Raw genomic sequence first — 22,970 nt, 5'->3', positions numbered from 1 at the left:
TATTTTAATAAAATCATGCTATTATATCTAATTTTATACAAGAAATAACAGAAATGCATAACTTACCTGCAGCATAAGCTGAACAAAGGACACCAAATTTTGAACCTGCACTGATGCCAAGTCTTTATTTAAGCAATGAACCAAATTTTCCATTAGTAATGATGGAGAAGAAGAATTTTTCTGATAAGTACATGCTGAAAAGATAATCTGCAACATCTGAGAGAAACAATATACAATAAAATTAAATCCAATCAAAATGTACACAAATTATTTGAACACAAAAAATCATGATTAAATTAATTAATACTTTAGTCATTCATTTAAAAAATGTATGGAATTTACAACCATGTTAAAAAAACTTTTTTATTATCCCGACGTTTCGATCTTCACATCAAGATCATCATCTGGAGCATACATCAATATACAAGACAAGCTGAGTTACATTATTAACTGTAAGCTAAAGAAACAATGATATGATCACATGTTATTCTACTAGCATGACCTCTAGTGGTGGGGGGAAATTAAATTACATCAAGCTAAATTCTATTTACAATGGCAGGAATAAACATTCTTTCAGATGGTTTTCTTTCAAAAACAATGATGTCCTATTTTTAGTGTTACAATTTTTATTTTTTATTTTAAGATACTGGATTTTCTACATTTCTGTTTATAGTTGTTCTTAGTGAGAAACGTTCCGTGGGTCGAATATATGTTTGTGATTTTTAGATCATCATTATTGTTCAGATTGGGGTGGTTGATAATAATCTCACATGCTTCCTTGAATTTTCGTTCATACCATGTTTTAGTGTGATGTAAACAGCTAGTGCTTTTCCAGTCAATTCTGTGTAAGGAATTCAGGCATGATCAGAAAGGCCAGCTTCACCATAATTATTAGAGAACATAAACGACACATTAAATATAATAATTATGGTGAAGCTGGCCTTTCTGATCATGCCCTGAATTCCTTACACAGAATTGACTGGAAAAGCACTAGCTGTCTACATCACACTAAAACATGGTATGAACGAAAATTCAAGGAAGCATGTGAGATTATTATCAACCACCCCAATCTGAACAATAATGATGGTCTAAAAATCCCAAACATATGGAAGGTATATATTCGACCCACGGAACATTCCTCACTAAGAACAACTATAAACAGGACTGTAGAAAATCCAGTATCTTAAAAGCAAAAATAAGAATTGTAACACTAAAAATAGGACATCATTGTTTCTGAAAGAAAACCATCTGAAAGAATGTTTATTCCTGTCATTGTAAATAGAATTTAGCTTGATGTAATTTAATTTTTTTTTCCACTAAAGTTCATGCCAGTCGAATAACATGTGATCACATCATTGTTTCTTTAGCTTACAGCTAATAATGTAACTCAGCTTGTCATGTATATTGACGTATGCTCCAGATGATGATCTTGATATGAAGATTGGGATAATAAAAGTTTTTTTAACACAGTTGTAAATTCCATAAATTTTTAAAATGAATGCTGATCATCGTGTAACTCTAAAAGAAATAATTAATACTTTAGCTTTACTTTGAAAGAAGTGACAAAGTTGATTACTTATTTTAAAGAACTATAACTCTGACTTTAAAGGCAACAAAAAAAGAACACAAATTTTTCAATACATAAATGTTTATTTCTACACAAATTTACAAATATTACTGATGTTTGATGACTGAAAAATCTGAATGTATTATCTGTTAAACTAATGAACAAGCAATAAAGATATTGCAGCTATCTATACCAATACAAAATGTGAATGCCCTATGTGATCAAATCATATTCAGATATGATTTAAAAAGTAGCAAAAAATATTAAAGAAATGAAATCTGCAAAAAAACTCAAATCATCTGCTATCCAAAATCATGGCATTACTTAAACAAATAAATATCAACTACAATAATCTCTGAGAAGTAATTTTAAAGGAAGAACTAGAATGTCTAACAGAACCCTAAAAAAAATAGTTATCACAGTAATAACTTAAAATCACATAATATATGAGTTACCTACATATGGATACACAAAGAATCATCAACAGAACAAAAATAACTTTACTCTATATGAGAACCATGTCAAAAATAAATTGCAGACTATCTTCTAAAAATGTCACAATATTATGCAACATTTCACTTCATTAACCAACTACAGTCACATATATGCTGACGTAACAATGAATTATGACCACCGGCCTAATACCATGTATGAATAACATAACATCTAGTGGAATCAATATATCTGCATTGGCACTGCTTCCACTGGATGTCTAATGACAAATATAACCGTGACGTCTACAAAACATCCTAGTCCCTGAATGGAGGAATTGTGTGTCTTTCACAGCACAATTCTAGAATATCCCATGCATAACTGAGTGAGATCTGGTAACACTGACAGCCATTGAATATAGGTGATGTTTTGCTATATGTTCTTTGAACCAACTCTTTACAGACTGGACCCGGTGACGTAAGGCATTATCATTCTCGAAGACTCCATCTCTCTCTCTGAGAGCATGTGCAACGTGCCACAGTGCAGCTGTCAGAAAGCCATACAGTAAAAAAAAAAAAAAATGTCAATATGATACAGAGATCTTAATTTTAACCAGTAAACCATTGCATGGATGGCATAAACCAGCCACAAAAGATCCTCACATTTTTTTGTTTGCATTATACATATATAGATGTCCATCTGCATGGTGCAGCTGTTGGTGATGGTGGTCATATAGTGTTTATTGGCACAGAGGCATCAATGGCTATTATGCATCATGTCCATGGTTAAAAATATGCCAATAAATGTATAAATATATTGTAAAACAGATTAAAGCATTTGTCTCCTTATATGAAATTGTCAAGTATAAAGAATAACATTTTTACAATACAGGTTTAAAATATTTCTATATCAGTGGTATAAATTAGTACATCATAAAAATTTAAAATCAGATATATTTAATGAAATCTAATAAGATCTGCCTGAGTGTATAAGACTCAGGAAGATTGCTTAAAGTGTCAAAATAATGACTGTGCTTCATTAAATTACTGAGGCAGGCAGGCAGTCAATTAAAATGTGATCAATGGTTAAAACTTGAATGCACATACTTGCACATAAGCATATTATCGCCCTTCGACAGTAAAAAGTGTGTGAGATGAGCATGACTTATGTATAGCCAAGCAACAACTTCCTCTTTACAAACCCTGCAAAGAGTCGCATTCAATTGCATGTTTTATCTATTATAGTTTGTAGGTCTCTCTATTCCATGATGTTTGCCACTAGGATATTACTTTTTCTTATGATCTGCTAGAAATCCATGTAAGAGACAGGCAGATGATGCAGCCTTTCTCATAGTATGGTCTGTGATGGCCCATTAGTAGCTGAGTGGTTCTCCTGATGGGACACGAGGCAATTTTATTAGCAAATACAATAAATATTTTTTATTTTAGTTTGTAAATTTTCATAATGTATATAATGTATATAATAAATTATATCCATTATATACATTATTTGTAGGTCTCTCTATTCCATGATGTTTGCCACTAGGATATTACTTTTTCTTATGATCTGCTAGAAATCCATGTAAGAGACAGGCAGATGATGCAGCCTTTCTCATAGTATGGTCTGTGATGGCCCATTAGTAGCTGAGTGGTTCTCCTGATGGGACACGAGGCAATTTTATTAGCAAATACAATAAATATTTTTTATTTTAGTTTGTAAATTTTCATAATGTATATAATGTATATAATAAATTATATACATTAACATTATTACATACAATATAAAATTATTGTATATTTATTATATACAATAATGTATAAAATAAATCACAATCCCCACTAACCAGCCATTATTGTACAGTTTACATTTAAATTATAAAGCTAATTTAGCTGTTCACAAAAGTTTTTATTCTATGTCAGAAGAAAAACAAATGATGTAAAATACTCAGTGATATAAGAAATTTGATACTGATAATTTATTTTAATAAAATCATGCTATTATATCTAATTTTATACAAGAAATAATAGAAATGCATAACTTACCTGCAGCATAAGCTGAACAAAGGTTCAGCTTATGCTGCAGCTTATGCTCAGATAGTTTATAATATAATATATTAAAACTCCTATATATTAAATGAAATTCTTTTACATAATTCATTTCATTTCAAAATACTAATAATCATAATATTTTGCCACAGGTTGTATATCTCCAATATGCAAGTGTCCACCATTGGCTAAATGTAGAGCAGGATATGTGACTAAAACTCTCATCTTGGAACTTGATATGATTACTGGTGTCTGACAGAAAGCAATGCCATTCTTTGCATTAACATTTAATATATTTTGTACTGTTTTAATACAAACTTAATTCATTGAATGCTTGAACTTGAATAAACAATTAAATATTTGAAGTGTCTCACTTTTTGACATAATTCACAATATATCCCATTTTGCACTTAGGGTGGCACATGAAGATTCACTTCTGGTGGTAAAATATGACCTATTGGTAAAGAGTGGGGGTAATGAAGAGGGATAGTGGGCCATTGAGTTACATACTTTGTTCAAGTGTGTTATCACATTCCAGTGGGATCTGACTAGACATGCATATTATTATGTCTGGAGAGACAGCATAATATGCTCTCTCCCCAGACACTGAGCCATTTAAGTATATCCATGTCCATGGTTAAAAATATGCCAATAAATGTATAAATATATTGTAAAACAGATTAAAGCATTTGTCTCCTTATATGAAATTTTCAAGTATAAAGAATAACATTTTTACAATACAGGTTTAAAATATTTCTATATCAGTGGTATAAATTAGTACATCATAAAACAGAGTATTCTGCTCTGTGTTTGAAAAAGCTAATGGAAAAACAGAAGGAAAAGAGGAATGTTTCCCTAGCTTACACAATGAGAAGCTGCATTATAGAATAAAGCTGCACTACATTCCATCATGCAGAATGTCAACATTACTGTTGATAATAGTGAATTTGTGCAACACTGTCAATAATAATGTCTAGAGCTTGTATTAATTATTTTAAACACAATCCAAAGGGATATATAGAGGCATATGGCAATCTGACGTGTTATATAACTTGTCTAAGTAGGATGATCGGGTGGGATTTTATTTTAATGCAAAGACAGTTATCACTGAAATGAGAATGATGATTTGTTTGCTTCAACATAAAGATCAAGAATGGATGATGTCTGAAATGTACCAGTACAAGCTAGTTACTTGATGGGGATAGCTCCAACCAACAAAGCACAGTCTCTGATAGAGACATAAACTTGAAACCTATAATCAAGTCTTGAGCTGATATGTGCTCTATATATGGTGACCAAGGAACATTTATCTGTGCTACAAGAGAGGTGAAAAGAATGTTTACTGCTCTGTGGTCAAAAAGGAGGAGGTTTCAGTGAACTTCAACCCACCATGGAGCCACACATGTATCTCATAATTCACATATATGTGTGTGGTACAAATGCTAATTTTTCACTGAACATAAATCCCAAGAACTTTGCTTCTGTTGCAAATGGTATTATTGTTTTGCCCAAATCTTTAGATCTGGGTCATAAAGATGAAATTTGTGGCAAAGGTACACAGATAGTCTTCTGTGCTGAAAAGCTTAAAAATCTACCTGCAAGTGCCCAAGTGAAAAGCTGATCAATGGCTTTTGCCACTGACCAGCATTAACCAAAGGAGAGCCATACTGGAATGTAGGCACCTAACATTCAAGCCATTTGCAATGAGAATGCCCTAACTCTGTAATATTAACTTTTCCCATGACTGCAACTTTAATAATCTTAGTCTTCATCTACCCAATTACACTATACTGGCGTATGGTGCTACACATATTTTTATAATGTAGCAGACTTAGTATGTTCCACTCTGGATGAGGGTAATTTATAATTGAATGATATATCAGGATAAGATCATCCAAACTCTCATATCCAGCTAAAAAAAAAAGTGTATATTCTGTAGAACTCATGTGCAGACTTCAAGCAAAAAGAACTCAATAGGTCAGAGGTCAGGAGGAAAGATCCAGAATATGAATGAAAAGACAAGACAGGATTATCAGTGCCTCCCATCAAAAGAAAACAACAGTGAGTCCCTACAACAAGAACTTTAAAAAGCTGTGTTCATCATAAAAAAAAAAAACAGTGACATCTGAACTGAAATGGATAAAAACAGAGTAGTACCATATGGACTGTTTTTGAAAATGGCTATTAGAATTTTTCGAAAACAGTCAGGAATTTTAGAGTTGATGACTTTGGAATGTCAGTCCAGATGTTAATAAAATTGGTTTATTCAAAAAGGAATCCAGATTTTTTGTGCAAAAAAAATGTTTAGTAAGTCTTTGGTGTTTCAAAGTGAGACACACATCTGCAATACATAAAGCCTTAATTACAGATAAAATCACATGCAAAAAACAAAATAAAATAATAGTTATCTTATTTAGCATTCAGAAATTAAATACTAACAGCATTTAATATTAAAAGATAATTCCTGTAAATTAATAATTAGTATGATTATTTCATGATAAATCACATACATAACTCACTAACAATAAGCAACAGGATAATTAAGATCAAAACAGGCAGACTGTGTATATAAAGGAATATAATTTAGAAAGAAAACTTTTTTTTCCAGCATGTCATGGTTCTTTGTTATAAATAAGTCAAAATATATGTTTGGCTAAACATTTTTCAATGAATTAAAAAAAAAAAAATTCAGTTAGGAAAAAAAAAAATTCATAAAATGCATATTTTATTCTATAGTCAACTGTCACTATAGCAATCTTGCAGGAGCAAAAGAAATGGTTCATTGTAGCAGATGATTTGTTTTGACAAGTTTTCTTTAGCATAGTGCTAAGGCTACTATGAGGCCTTAGACAATTATTTTCAATGAAAGAATAGTCATGAGTGAATTCATCAGTGATGACTGCTATCCCTAATTCGAGATGTCTAACAAATATATCTTTCTTAAGTATCTACCTGAAATTTCTGGAAATCTTGCACAGAGCACAGGAATGCTGCTGTTGGTATTTGTTATTGTAATTCAATGCAACATGCATTACAAGGGGCAGTATGAAAATAATGCCTTTTCTCTCTCTCTCTCTCAATTGTAGTAGAAAGCTTTCAGTGGACACTAGTAGTCTATAGCAAGCAGCGCTGCAGCAAACAAAGCAGAGAGTGGTGACCGAGTTCCTTACAGCAGAAGATGTGAACCCAATGGAAATCTATCTGAAAAATATGTATAGAGACAATCTGTTGACATGAGCACAGTTATGAGATTTCAATAAAGATTGAAACCAGTCTCGATAGTGGCCCTTTCCATAATAATGCATAGCATTGTACATGTCTGTAAGGATATGTGCCTTGCATTATGGAATACCATGGCAATTGATGTAAGGTCATTAGCCTCTATATACAAGTTGCCTTGTCATGAAGTTACTTCATGACAAGGCAACTTGTATTTGCTTACACTTGGATAAAGGATGATTATAAACCAAAGATGCCAAGAAAATAATTTCTTGGCATCTTTAGTTTATAATATAACTAAGTGGAAAAACTTTCAATGTTAGACCTTGGTCACATACTTTAAGGGTAGTGAAATTGAGGTAAGAGACAGTCACACCAGTTTGCACACAACAGATGCAATTGCAACATATGCTGGACTCAGCACATATCATAATTGCATCTAGACAGGATCTAGAACCCTCTGATTATCACCACTTTGGCTTTCTAAAGGATGCCATTTTGAAGACAAAGATAAGTGAAATAAGCTATTTGTAAAGAGCTCTGACACCAGAGTAAAATTTTTTTATTGAGATGGCATACAGAATCTCACTCAACAATGTCGACAGCAGAATGAAGGAAACTGCTGAATGACAACAAAATGTTTACAAAAGAAGGAGTATTAATCTGTGTAAAACCTGTGTTAAAAAATTATATTTTCTGAAAATAAAAAAAGGAGGCATTAATTTCATACTGTTCTTCATATATTGTTTGGCTGTAACCGCTACTATTATTATTGTTGTTACAGAGGGATCTCGGTGGAATCCAAAGACTCATCATGGAAGGTACAACTGAGACTATTTACATAATACCTATCATACTCTCCTTGAACACATTCACTAACAGATTCTAGCAACCCATTCTACACATTCACTCTCCAAGCAAAAAATTTAGTCCTGAGGCCTTTATTAAATTTTCTCAATGTCCAGCAATATTCCCTTGTTCTGCCCCTCCAACCAAGTGCCAAATAATTCCTCTGTATCAATCATATAAAGCTCAAACCTCTTGCAATCTATCCTCAGAGAGCACATTCAACATATCACTCACCATCTTGGTCACATGCCTCTCGATTCTCTCCATCATTTTGTCATCCCCAAGAAACCTAGGTGATCAGACCTGTGCACAAGTTATTAATCCAAATGTGACTGAATATCCAAGCCTTAAAAGGGAATGAAAACTTCCTTATCTCTGCATATTAACACGTTCATTAAAAAAAACAAATAATCCTATGAGCCACCTTTGCCACTTTTGCAATATGTCCTCATAACTTCAACTTCCTACCCACTGACAATATCAAATCTCTAGTTATACAATTTTCTGGGGTACAGTTCTGTCAATGTAGCATAAAGCCTGTAATTTTTTAACTCGAAATTTAATCTCACATCAATTATCTTTCCCATATTATGAGCCTATTTAAATCATTCTGCAGTCTCTTTACATTGCCTTGATTAACTATTACACTATCTAATTTTGCATAATTAGCAAGCATGTTTTCACTGATGTACAAATTAAATAGTGGTCCAAGAACATCCCTGCAACACACCACTAGTCACCCGCCTTCTACTCCTCTATATATGAGGTGCATCCACCTCAAAAGTAAAGTAAAATCTGTTCAGAATTTACTGCCAAATAATATATGGGAGAGGGGTCATGCATGTGTGGTAGCCCAGAGTGACTCATTAGCTGGCTGTTGACCATTTCACTTTCATTCTGTTATCTTCTATAAATAATTTATAATAAGTGCTGTGATAAAAAAAATCCCACCAGTTGCAAAGTTTGTGGTGTGGTGTGATAGGTTTTTGTTTGCAGAAATCCACAGTTCTGCAGATATTCATCTCTGTGACTTAATGCTTCAACAGGGTTTTTTTTTTTAAGGTTAAGAACTTCTAAAATCTTTTCTACAATTGTAGTATTTTATCCTTCCATTTATAACCTATATCCAGATCTATTAAAACTTTTTAATACAATTTTTCAGTTTTAAGAATCTTTCAACATCGGTCACTGTGTGGACTGCAATAAGATGAGTAAATTTTATATTTCAATGTGTGCTGATATTGTCTAAATTGTAAATTAAGTATTACTGTAAGATATTTGAGTGTGAAACATGGTGTTCAGATAAATTTCTTAGGCGATATTATCATAAATTCATTGCTTTTGTTAGCACTCTTACGCAACGTGGTGGTGAAAGGCAAATCACTGCATAGCTCTGTGTGGAAGACAAATAAAGTAAACGCAATGGATTGCTCAAAAATGGTACACTGCCATGAATGTAGTATATATGCATAGGAAGATGTTGTGCTTATTTATGTAGAGAGGCTGAATAAGAGAAAAGAATGAGTGTGGGTATGTAGGAAATGTGATATTCTGATGGACCATGAGGCTTAAATATCAGTTTAAATATGAGTAGGGAACATGACAGTTGAGTGTGTGAATGTTCAGTGTGTGTGTGAATGATAGCGAGAAAAAAAGCTTGAATGATGATAAAGCAGGTGATAACAACACTGAAAAACAGAGTGCAATTAATGGTAAGTGGAATTGACTGCGAATAAGTGTGTGTTCGGTTGATAAGGGTAGTAAAAGTTCAGTATGAGTATCAGTTAGCTAATGAAGCCAAAAAAAAAAAAAAAAAAAATCCCAGGGAGTTCTTTCAATAAGTAGCCATAAAAAAAATAGAATGATTATGTAGGATGGCATTCATTGGTATAAGGAGAAGTGCTGAAGAGGATACAGTTGAGATAGTTAATGAATGACTGTGAGTGAGGAAGATGTATATGGGGAAATAAGCAAAATTGCATTAATCAGGCTGTGGGAGGTGATGATATATCACCATGTATTTTGAAGAAATGTGCCAGGGAGTTGACATCTGCCTTGACATGTTTAATATGAGTCATACATGAGGTTAAGTTCCAAAGGAATGGAAAGAAGGCAGGATTGTACTTCACTTCATAAAGGAGGTGACAGAATTCAAGCATCAAATTATAAGCCAATCAATATCAGATGTTGTGGTTAAAGTGCTGGAGAGGCTGGTGAGAATCAGGATCTAGAAATGGCTTGACAACAATGGTATTACCTTTGATGGACAGCAAGGATTTGCTAAAGGGAGGCTATGTTTTAGAAATCTAATAACTTCATCATCATCATCACGCGTATCAAGGATTTAGGCCTGGCATGGCTATTCCGGACTTAGAAGTCATCGTTGAATCATTTAAGAGGACGTCCTGGTTTTCTTTTCCTAATGGCTTGTACTTTAAGGCTTGTTTTCGTAATCTTTCTGTTTTCATTCTTTGAACGTGTTCCATCCATTTATGTTTATAATTTTAAATTTTTTCTATTACTGGTTCTTGGTTTAATTCTTTCATAATTTCTTCGTCTCTTTTGTGATCAAATAGGGTATACTTTGCAGTTTTTCTCATAAACTTCATTTCTGCTGTTATTAATCTTTGTTTGTCTTTTTGTTTTATTGTCCCGATTTCACTTCCATATATTAAGACTGGTAGGGCTAATGTATTGCATACTTTTAGTCTGGTTTGTTTTTGAACTAGGTTTGGTTTAAATATAGAGTTAATTACACCTGTTATTTTTAAATATTTTGCAATTTTTACATTTATATCTTTTTCATTTTCATATGTGATCGTAGTTAAATGAATTCACCTGTTCTAAGATCTTGTTATCTATTACTATTTTAGTTCTTGCTGGATCTTGTCCTTTAAAGGCCATAGTTTTTGATTTCATCATCATCATCAAATTCCTGCCATGTACCCTCAAGGGGTGTACAGGATATGATAGTACTACATGAAAAAAATTACATCATTATTAATTTCCTATCTACAATTTTCCTCCAAATCAGTCTGTTACTTGTCAAGACTCCAACATTATCAGATCTTATATTTCTATCGTCTAAAGCATTTTGTACCGTATCAACCCACCTATATCTTGGTCTTCCTCTGGGTCATTTTGCTGCCAACCTGGCAGAGAACACTTGTTTTGCTAGTTTTTGATTTTTCTGTTGATATTATCATGCCATAATCTTTGGCTATCTCATTTAGATCTAAAACGGCTTTCTGTAAGTTATCTTCAGAATTTGTAATTATTATTTGGTCGTTGGCAAAAAGGAGGGTGTTTAAGTTCACTGTAGGAGAAAGTTTAATTCCTTGATGTATATTTTTATTCCATTTTATTATTATTTCATTTAAGTAAATATTAAAAAAGAGTTGCTGAGAGGGGGCATCCCTGTCAGACCCCTTGGTTTATCTCTCTTGTATATGATAGCTCATGATTTAATCTTATTTGTATTTGATTATTTTCATATAAACTTGTGATAGCTTTTAGGATATTATTTGGTATTTGTCTTTCTTTTAATATGTTAAATAATATGTTTCTTTATCAAATGCTTTTCAAAGTCAATAAATGCAATATGTCTTTCTAAATTGCATTCTCTTCTTTTCTCTATTATTAATTTTAGGCAAAAGGCCTGGTCTATACATGATCGTCCTTTTCTAAATCCATTCTGTACTTCTAAAATAAAGTTTTCGGAATACTTCATTAGTTTGCTATTTAAGAATCTACTATATATTTTGTAACAGGAATTTAGCATACTGATACCTCTATAGTTTTTAGGGTCATCTCTATTACCTTTATTAAAGATAGGAATCACAATTGCTTTTTTCTATTCTACTGGGGAGTTACCAGTTGTATAAATTTCATTTAAAAATAATAGGAATCTTTCTTTGAATCTTGTTCCTGCACATTTATATAGTTCTGAACCTAGCTTATTTTCTCCAGGTGATTTTCCGTTTCTTGTTTCTTTCAGGCTGATTTCTAATTCTTCCTTAGTTATTTCCTTTTCATTTTCGTTAACTGTTTGCCAGTTGTCTTTTTTAAAATATTTGTCTGTCCACAATTCTGTGTAGTAATTTAGAAATTCTTCTAATTTCAATTCGGTGTTTAATTTTATGTTTTCTTTGGTATCTGCATTTAAGTGTTTCAAAATCTTATATACATTGAGTCTTATTTTATATAAATCATGTTCTAAATTAGAAACAAATTTGTTCCATGATTCTCTATGTCTTTTTCTGACGTCTCTTTTAGCTATGGCTCTTATTCTTTTATATTCTATTTCATCTTCTAATCTTTTACTGCTTAACCATTTGTGATAGGCTTCTTTTTTCTTTTTGATTATGTCTTTGATTGTATCATCCCAGATCTTCATTTTTTCTTTTTATTGAATTTTTTGGTCTTTCCTAAGCTTTCATTTGCTGCTGCATTTAGTATCGTTTTTATATTAAGCCATTATATTATCTAAGTAAAATAAAACATTTTGTTTTGTTCTATTACTTAGATATTGGTTAATTCTTTGTTCATATAGCCATTGAACATTTGTTTTTTTTTAAATAACGAAACCTGTGGTGCGTTCATAATTATAAGAAACACACGTATAAACCACAGTGAAAATTATTTAATTGTAAATATTTCATCCTAAGTATCTTAGGACATCATTAGTACAGTATTTAAACAAAAATTAGGAAAACATACAGTTAGGGTGCATGATTACAATAGAATCTCATGAAAACGTGCATAACGTGCTAAAGTAGTAAAAAAAAAAAAAAAAAAAAAAAAAAAAAAAAAAAAAAAAAAATTAATTATTTAACACAGTTTTGTATGATAATTTCCCATACTTTAGGAATAGTAAGAACGTCATTGCGGTTTAGGTTTGGTCTGTGTAGTAGGGCTTCAGAACTTTCTTTGTATAAACGTTCATGTTTAAATATAGATCTATGTAAAAGTTTAGCCTTTTCCCAATGGATCCTATGGTTTGGATTTTCAATTCCGTGTTGAGAGAGGCCAGATTTCTGCGGTTTAAGAAGACAAATGTGGTCTTGATGTTCCGAGATGCGTTTCTGAACAGACCTACCTGTCTGTCCAAAGTAAGATAATTTGCATGAGCATGGAATCTCATAAACACCAGGTAACATCAAGAGTGAGAATTTGTCCTTAGGAGAAGGTAATAAGTTGTAAATTTGGTTGATAGGTTTGTAAGTAGTGGCAAAATCGTATTTCTTCATAATTTTGGAAAGACGTTCTGAGATGCCTTTAACGTAAGGTATGGGAATCCTATGCACTTCTTCCTGTCTGGTTTGATGTATGCAGAAGTGACTGATGATTTTTTGAGTTGTTTTGGGATTATATCCATTTAGGATGGCTGTATTTTTGATAACTTCTAATTCCTGGTTTAAAGATTCTTCAGAGGAGCAGAATTTGTGTGCTCTGGAAACTAGTGATTTAATAATGCCAGATTTCTGAGATGGATGATGAGCAGAAGAATTGTGAATGTAGCGACCTGAGAATGTAGGCATGCGAAAGACGGAAGTGGCAATGGAACCGTCTTCTTTTCTTTTGATGTGTAAATCCAAAAAAGAGATACCCTGTGGAGATTCTTTTTCTAACGTAAAGTTGATGCGATGATGAAGAAGGTTAATTTTATCTAGAAACAGTTGTAATTCAGGTTCGGGATGATTCCATACTGCAAATACATCATCGACATATCTTAGCCAAATTTTTGGTTTGGGTTCAAAAGTGAATATTTTTTCCTCAAGGTGTTCTAGAAACAAATTTGTTAGGTTTGGTGATAAAGGAGATCCCATTGCTGTTCCTTCCTCTTGCTTGTAAATTTGACCTTTCCAGGTGAAGTAACCTGATGCAATAAGAAACTTTTTTTTTTTTTTTTTTTTTTTTTTTACTACTTTAGCACGTTATGCACGTTTTCATGAGATTCTATTGCAATCATGCGCCCTAACTGTATGTTATTCCTAATTTTTGTTTAAATACTGTACTGATGATGTCCTAAGATACTTAGGATGAAATATTTACAATTAAATAATTTTCACTGTGGTTTATACGTGTGTTTCTTCTAATTATTGTACATTTGTGTCATTCAATAGTCTAGTTTTTATAAACAAATGTTTCAGATTTTCTTTCTGTTCTTGTTACTTGTAACCATTTAGGTGATAATCTTAATTTTATTTTAACAAGGAAGTGGTCACTGCTAATTTCATATCCTCTGTGAACTCTAACATCTAGTGAAAATTTTGATGTCTTTTCATTTAATATAAAATAATCTAATATTGATTTCCATCCTCTTGCTGCCCAAGTATTTTTATGTATGTCTTTATGTTTATAGAAGGAATTCATTATTTTTAGGTTATTATAAACTACAAAGTCAATCAATTTTTTATCATTCCTGTTTAGATTATGTTCTCCATGTATTTCTATATTATTACTAATTTTCGTGTTTCCAATTCTTGCATTTGAGTCTCCTGCTAAAATTACGTAATCATTTTTATTTATTTTATTATATATGTTTTGTAGCTGATTATAAAATTCAATATTATCCTGTTCTCTTTCTCCTTCTGGGGCATATAAACCAATTACTGTTAAATATGCCTCTATCTATTTTTATTCTAGCTTCTATTATTCTTTCATTCCATAATTTATAAAGTTATAACTGTTTTGAAAGGGAGTTATGAATCCAAATCATGACTCCTACTTGTGCTGTTTGGTCTCTGTCAACTCCACTGTAAGTTTCTCCTTTCACAACCCATATACGGTACTAACGTACTATAGGTTGACCAGCCAACCTCCTGTATATGGGCCCAACATAAAAAAATAAAAATAACAATAAAAAATCTATTTTTATTCTAGCTTCTATTATTCTTTCATTCCATAATTTATAATGTTTTAACTGTTTTGAAAGGGAGTTATGAATCCAAATCATGACTCCTGCTTGTGCTCTTTGGTCTCTGTCAACTCCACTGTATATCACATTAAAATTTTCGGTTCTCATAGTTCCTTTTAATTTCTTTTTGTTTCAGTGATTACTGCTATTTTAAAATTTCTTTCATTTAATAGTTGGTCTAATTCTATTTCTTTATATGCTATTCTTCTTACATTCCAGTTTGTTATGTGTATTATATTTTGTTGTTTCCATTTTTGTTTTACCTTTTCCATTCCAGGGTCGTTTTCCGTAAATTCAATCCGATTATCTTTTTCTGTCAGCTTACAAGTAGAAATATGTTCTCCATGTCAGGGAACTAGCCTGATGGAATAGTTCAGTGGTAGGGCTGCTATCTTAAGGCTTCTGAACTAGCCTGACGATGGAATAGTTCAGTGGTAGGGATGCTACCTTAAGGCTTCTGAACTAGCCTGACGATGGAATAGTTCAGTGGTAGGGTTGCTACCTTAAGGCTTCTGAACTAGCCTTCTTTTGAATTTAAACCCATAGGAGGGTTAGATTAGTAGGTTATAATAGGTTAGATTATAGAAGAATGATAGTATGGTTTATAGAGAGGCATGGCCCTCGAGTACTCTAATAGCATAAGAGTCATAAAATAAGAAGAGTTGGCTGATAAGGCCTTATAGGAAAGATTAAAGTAAGTGGATCTTCCTCAAAGTAAAAGAAGAAGAGGATAGATCTAACTAGGGATCCATGGGAGTGCCACTCCCCTTACAATCAAGATGATTGCCCCTTATGGGGCAATCATCTTGATTGTAAGGGAATCTACTTACTTATTATTCACAATCAATCATATTCACAAAGAAGATGGATTCACAGCAGTATACTTAGACTTTGCAAAGGCTAAGTATACTACTGTGTATCCATCTCCCACATTCAATGCTGCTGTCACCTTATTGTAATGAGTAAATACATTACTAAAACATGACCTCATTTGGATATTAGACTAGTGCATTGGATTGGATATTGGCTGTCTGATAGGTGTCAACAAGTTGTGTATGGCAGAACAATATTCCAGAAGAGGAAAGTCACTGGTGGTGTGCTTCAGGGGTCTGTTTTAGGACCACTGCTGTTTAGCTTGTATGTTAATGATATTCAGGAAGATTTAGATGGGATATTCAGTTGTATACAGATGATGCAAAGTTGTACTATGAGGAATAGAGCAGATGTTATGGTCTTACAAGAAGACTTGAACAGACTGAGTGAATGGACATGGGAGTGGGGATGCCATTTACTGCTGTGAAATGTAAAGTTTTAAAATTTGGAAAACAAAGACAGGATGTAAAATTTACTCTTGGTGGATATATGTTATTGGAGGTGGAGGAAATAAGAGATCTTGGGATGATGGTGGATAAGTATCTAAAATTTATAGGATATACTGCCAAAATTGTGAGGACAAGACAATGAATTCTGGCAATGATGTGGAGGACACTGACTTTTAGAAGTAAGGAGATTCCATTACCATTGTATAAGGCTCTGATTAGGCCACATATGGACTACTGTGCACAGATTTGGTCACCTGATTTTCAAAATGATGAAGAAATGTTGGAGAAGGTCCAGAGGTGATTGACCAAAATAGTTTCTGATCTCTGGAATGTTGAATATGATAAAAGGTTGAGAAGATGCAATTTGCAGAGTCTAGTAGATAGAAGGAAGAGGTGTGATATGATAGAGACATACAAGTTGGTAAGAGACTGTTACAGGATTAAAGTTGAAGAGGTTATTCATAAAATAGTAGAAACTGAGAGAGAAAACAAGAGGTCATCCTTGGAAGCTGTATATAGAGGGCATTAGCAAGGGAGTGAGAAGCAGGTTTTTTGCATGGAAAGCTGTGAATGATTGGGATGCATTACCTGAGAGCATGGTGTCCGCAGAGAATTTGAATGTTTAAGACACTGTATGATGAACTGTGTGTAGTGGTACACTCAGGATTTAATCTTGGGGAGGGGGGGGGAGGCCGAGTTGAGTAGAACAGCGCTTCCCAAAGTGTGGGCCACGGCCCCCTTGGGCGCCATAGGTTTTGTTGAGGGGGGCTGTGAAATAACGAAAACAAATTTAAAATGCTTTAAGACTAAGTAGATATTTTATTTTAAAAGAAATGTATTTAACTTTTATTATTTCTTTTTTGTTATTTTTTATATTTTAATGGAAAAATTCACACATTGGTGTTGGTTCATAAACTTTGCTTCCTGCGTATTTCGGCGCTTAATGAATATTAGTAAATATTGCTTATTCATATGTTTCATTTCAAAGCAGTGGTTAATTGTATTTACTTCGAATGCTCTCCAGGGAAGCTCCACATCTTCCTGTCCCTTTCATCACACGTTCGTAATCAGGGACTGTTGATATTGACTTTATATACATATCAAAACTCGTTTTATATTATCACTGTCATCCGAGCTAGTTTTCTGTTACCAATAAAAGTTTCGCATACACTTCACAGATGAAAAAAAAAGCTTAAACAAGTTCATGTGGGGAGATAGTAACTCGCTTGCAGTGGTAAACAACACGCCCTCCTGCAGAGGCAATAAAAACAAGTACTTTTATTATGCCAGTGAATAAGGTATGAGGAGTCTGTGTAATGTATTTCTCAACAAATAGTGCAATTACAGACAACTGGGATAAAAACACACTAATTAATCAATCACATTTCCCCTTATACAGAAACTGTGCTGTATAGACTGAAACAAAACCATATGTTGCATGGGCAAACACAGTATCTAACTAAAGGGGGAAAGAATAGATTATAGAAGAATGATAGTATGTTATTAATTAGATGTGAGTTCGATTTCCCAAGGCAGCAATAAAATTCAACTGAACGTGTTAAAATTCCTAAGAGTGTTAAAACTAAGTAATATATATATATATATAATGAATGTTATGGCAGTTTCACACATGGAATTCGGTTGAATAGAGTTAGCATTTCAACTCAATTGTCAGCTATGATTTTGTATGCTTTTATCTTTCGGTTGAGCGATCTTTTGTTAATACCGCACCAATCATATGCACGTTTTAATAACCTGCCTTTGCTGTCTGTTTCGCGTTAGGCTTAATTACCTTAAAGGGAGAAAAGTCACAAAAGAGAAAAATGTTCCTGGTCCAGGGATTCCCTTATTCAGGTAATATTCACTAATTTCATGTTATCAGTCTGTAGTGCGCCAGAATCGGGTAAGTGGTGATATTATTTGATCTATTCTACGTTAAAAAAATTAACCCTGAGATGGATAAGTGGCTGATAAAAAATTTAAAAAAATTCCCACGAACAATCAGAAGAAGCAGAAACAGACTCAAAAAAAAAAAAAAAAAAAAAAGGACAGTATTTCATATTTTACCAGAATAGCCCGCATCGTCTTCAGAACCAAACGGTAAGAGGCAAAAAATGTAATATATGCATTTGATTTTTGTAATATTCGCTATGTATGTTTTGTATTGAATATAAATACAATAAATATTATAATAATATATATCTCTATTACGATTTTTTTTCGAGGGGGGCCGTGAAATATTTTAATTTTTGCAAAGGGGGGCCCTGACATCCAGAAGTTTGGGAAGCACTGGAGTAGACGATTTGAGAATACACTCTAAGCATCGCATATGACCAGTGACTGAGCATGTACAATGATCGCTAATTCATAAGTAGTACAGAAATAGAAGACACGATGCAACATAAATTTAAAAAAAAACGAATTTTAATTTGGAAAAGATTTTTGGAAAATTTTCTAGTGTTTTTTCCTTTTTTTTTTTTTTTTTTTTTTTTTGCGGGGGGGTCCCTTTGCCTCCTCCCTGGGTGTGCCATTGGCTGTGTGTATGACCAAACGGACCTCCTAGATGTAGTTTTTGACTCCATGGGGTCTTAGAATAATAATAATAATAATAATAATAATAATAAAACTAAATGCAAATCTTTGTTAAACTTTTTTTGCCATATTCTTATAAAAAATTATTTTTGTTGGACTTTTTCTAAATATTTAACAATATTTCATGTGTAATTTATTGCATTTGTAATATCTTCTCTAGATATTTCATTCATAGAAGGATTTACATCAATGTAATCCAATAAGGATCAAAGCCAAATAACTGGGAGGAGACCTCCACATCACCTTTCATGAATGCAGAGAACCGAGTGGGGCTTCTGACCTAATATCCAATCCTCACCTTCATGTGGTGCACCCTGTTAGTAGGTATTGAACGAACAAGGATGGGCTGGAAATTTGGGACTTGCTTGATCAAATTATACTCTCTATTGGCTTAAACCACAAATGCATATGATGGTACAACATGATGAGATTTCATACTGGCTGGGGCATCACCTGGTTAAACAAGCCCACTCCCCCACTTTTTTTTCATCAGAGAACCAGGGCAAAGTCAAAGCGAAAAGTCAGCTACTGGAAAAGCTCCAACTCAACAGCTAGAAGAAGAATAAACCCAACATCAGAAGAACTGAAGTGGGAACCATCAATATAAGGATGGAAGGAAATTGAACTTGCAGAAGAACTGGAAAAAAGTACCACATAGACATAATTATCATTACTGAGACAAAGAAGAAAAACAGGTGAGATCTTACTAAAGAATAAGTACAGGATGTTATTTTCAGGCAATAATGATTAAGGAAAGGAAGGAGTAGCAATAGCATTCAACACCAAACATGAAGATAAACGTCTTGATTGGAAGGCAGTTTCAAGTAGAGTTATGTGGACAAACTTCAAAATGAGGACATGGACAATGAAACTTTGTGCCTATGGTCCTTCAGGAGGTTCTTCCAAGGAAGAAGTGGAGTAAAATTTTGATCATTAGAACACGAAGCTAACATAAAGAAAATGGAAAAATTGGTCCTTGTTGGAGATCTGAACAGCAGAGTAGGAAATGAATCCCACCAGGCATATAAGAGCATTTTGGGAAAATTTGGAGAAAAGGGCAAAGCTAATAAGTATTTGTAAGTATTTACTGGACTTCTGCTCAGGACATGGACTAATCATTACTAACACAATGTTTCAACATAAAGATGCACACAAGTTCACATGGAGAGAAGACACAAGAAATAAAAAAGCCTCATTGACTATGTCAATGTTGCTAGTGATATCCATGCTTGTTCAGGATACAAGAGTGTACAGAGGATTTTAAACTGGACAAAAATGGATATCATATTGAAAAGAACAGTATGTAAGAAACGAGTGGATAAGATTATGTGTTCATCACACATGTTGAATTTGATTTAAACGGTATTGAATCGGACACAGATTGATAAGAAAATAACTATTTATTAACTTAAAAGCTAATATTTCACTGGTATTATATCCAGCATCTTCAGCGCACACAAACAAAGTGGATATAACACCAGCAAAATATTAGCTTTTAAGTTAATAAATAGTTATTTTCTTATTAATCTGTGTTCGATTCAATACCGTTTAAGTCAAATTCAACATGTAAGAAAGTTTTAAAAAGAATTAAAGTTGAGCAGCTTTTAAAAGTAAATTGTAGACTCGACTAATACAAACATTATTGAATTAAAAATGAAACAAACTGAAAACATGAACCAAACCTTGGAGTCACAGTGGCAAACTCTGAAGAAGAAGAAATTGATTGATTCAGCAAGGGAGATATGTGGTGAAGTTGTCTAAAAGGATAGAAAAATACAAACACCATGGTGGACACAAGAAGTTAAAGAAGCAGTCCTGGAAAAGAAGAAAGCATACCAAAAGTTCCTAGCAAATAAGTCGGCAGATGCCCTAAAAGAACACAGAAAAAAATGTGAGAGAGCTAAGCTGTGTGTAAAAGTAGCTAAACAAAAGTCATGAGAAGACTCTGGTAAGAATATAGAAAATAAGTATCAGGAAGGTGGCAAAATGTTCTTTAGGCTACTGAAGAAGCTTAGAAATGGAAGAAAGATTACTGTAAAAGGAATTAATGATGATAAAGTGACATGAAAACTGAAAATAAGGATATCCTAGATGTCTGGAGTAATTACATCGAAAGACTGTTAAACAAACCAAGCAGTGATGGAACCATACTAGAAAATTTTCAAGAGGAATGCAAAATACATATCAATACTTGAGGTAGAAAAAGCTGTCAAAACCTTGAAATGTGGAAAGGAAGCCGGAGTAGATGATATTTGACCAGAAATGCTTAAATATGGAGGTATAAAAGTTTTGCAGTGGCTATGTTGCATAATTCAAGGCTCTCATAGTACCCACCCAAAAAAAGGGAATAAAACTGAGCGTGGGAAATACAGAGCAATTTCTTTACTAAGTGTTCCAGGTAAGATTTATGCAAGCATACTTGAAAAGAGGTTGAGAAAGATTATGGAAGAGAAACTCAGAGAAGAAAAAGCTGGGTTCAGGCCAAATAGTGGTTGTCAAGATCAGACTTTCACTTTAAGACAAATAGTTAAGTAATCATGGGAATATGACAAAGATCTATACTTAAGTTTTGTAGATCTGGAAAAGGCATACAACAAGGTGCCCAGAGAAAAGCTTTTCAAAATATTATATTATTATTTGAATGGCTAATGTAGCCTGCTTTCATTTAGGAATGCCCCTTTTTTTATAATGTCATTGGCTCTTTACTCAAATCTTAAGGCATTACTGAAGACTTATACCAGCCAGAAGCATTAGTATTGCTGGTGTTGCACTACCTTACCTCAGTCCTGAAGATACTTTCAGACACAAACTTTGTTTGCTCACACTTGGATAAAGGATTAAACTAAATTTATTATATTCTAACCAAGTGAAAAATAAACTTTCAATCCCCTTTAATAATAATAATAATATTATTATTGTACATATAAAAAAAATATATATAAATTTTTTTATATATTTTAAATAATAATAACATTATTATAATAATAATAATAATAATGTTATTATTATTATACATATAAAAAAACCCTGAGTTTTTTCAAATAATTCCCCCACCTTCCCAAAACCCCTTTCATTTAACAGCCTAACAGCAGATGAATGTATATTGCCGGGATTAGGAGACAGAAAACAACATAAAAAAAAAAGGTATGTCTGAATTTTCCTCCTATATTATTCTTCATATATTGGTTTTATAAGTCTTCAGTAATGCCCTAAAGATTTGAGTAAAGAACCAATGACAATGTAAAAAAAGGGGCACTCCTATGAAAGTAGTCTATATTAGCCATTAAAATAATAGTTTATTTTAGAAAAGTAATGGGAATTTAACCAGAAATAATACCTCTTATACTTTTCAAAATACTTCAATTATATGGGGAAAATAGAATATTATACAAAGCATAGTCTATATTTAAGTTGTAAGTCAGCCATTAGAATTGAAGGAAATATAGGAAAACGGTTTGATGTAAAATCAAGGGGTTAACACAAGGATGCACATTATCTCTGCTCTTATTCATCATCTATATGGATCACATTATGAAAGAAAGTGGCATCAAGCCTGATATTAGAACTGGAGATGTCATACTTAACTCATTGCTTTATGCAGATGATATTTGTAATCCTAAACATATCTAGTGCAAGTCTCCCAGATTCTCTAATTAAACTGAATAACAGCTGTAACAAATTTGGCATGAAAATTGGCAATAAAAAGACTAAAACTATGTAAATAGGCAGGAACATGGGAATGTGGGGGTGGTGATGAAGAAATGTATAAACAACTTGGATTAGTCAACAAAGGAAGAGTAATTATTATGGGCGATTTCAATTATGGTGGTATAGATTGGAATGAAGAGATAGCATTTGGGAATAAGGAAAATGACTTTTTCGAGTTCTTCAGAGATAACTATCTCAGGCAGAAGTCAAAAAAAGGCAAGCGAGGATCAAGAGTTCTAGATCTCATCAGAGGATGTAATTGTTAGAAGAGTTTCACATTTTCCTCCAGTTGGTGAAAGTGATCATGAAGTAATCAC

At 32.9% G+C, this 22,970-nt stretch overlaps 1 protein-coding gene across 1 annotated transcript in view; it reads right to left on the bottom strand.

Annotated features, from left to right (window-relative positions):
• Positions 1–22,970, bottom strand: part of LOC150098435 (uncharacterized) — a 260,713-nt gene that overhangs the window by 122,325 nt on the left and 115,418 nt on the right. Inside the window, exon 10 of the mRNA XM_090405278.1 lies at positions 67–216. Coding sequence (XP_090261404.1) covers positions 67–216 — 150 coding nt within the window. The remainder of the gene's footprint in view (positions 1–66; positions 217–22,970) is intronic.

The sequence above is a fragment of the Typopeltis vanoorti genome, chromosome 15 (assembly GCF_054136105.1).
Source record: "Typopeltis vanoorti isolate ZY-2024b chromosome 15, IOZ_Tvanoo_1.0, whole genome shotgun sequence".
Taxonomy (NCBI): Eukaryota; Metazoa; Arthropoda; class Arachnida; order Uropygi; family Thelyphonidae; genus Typopeltis; species Typopeltis vanoorti.
Note: the sequence above shows the minus strand (reverse complement) of the source record. Positions and strands in the feature narration are given on the sequence as shown.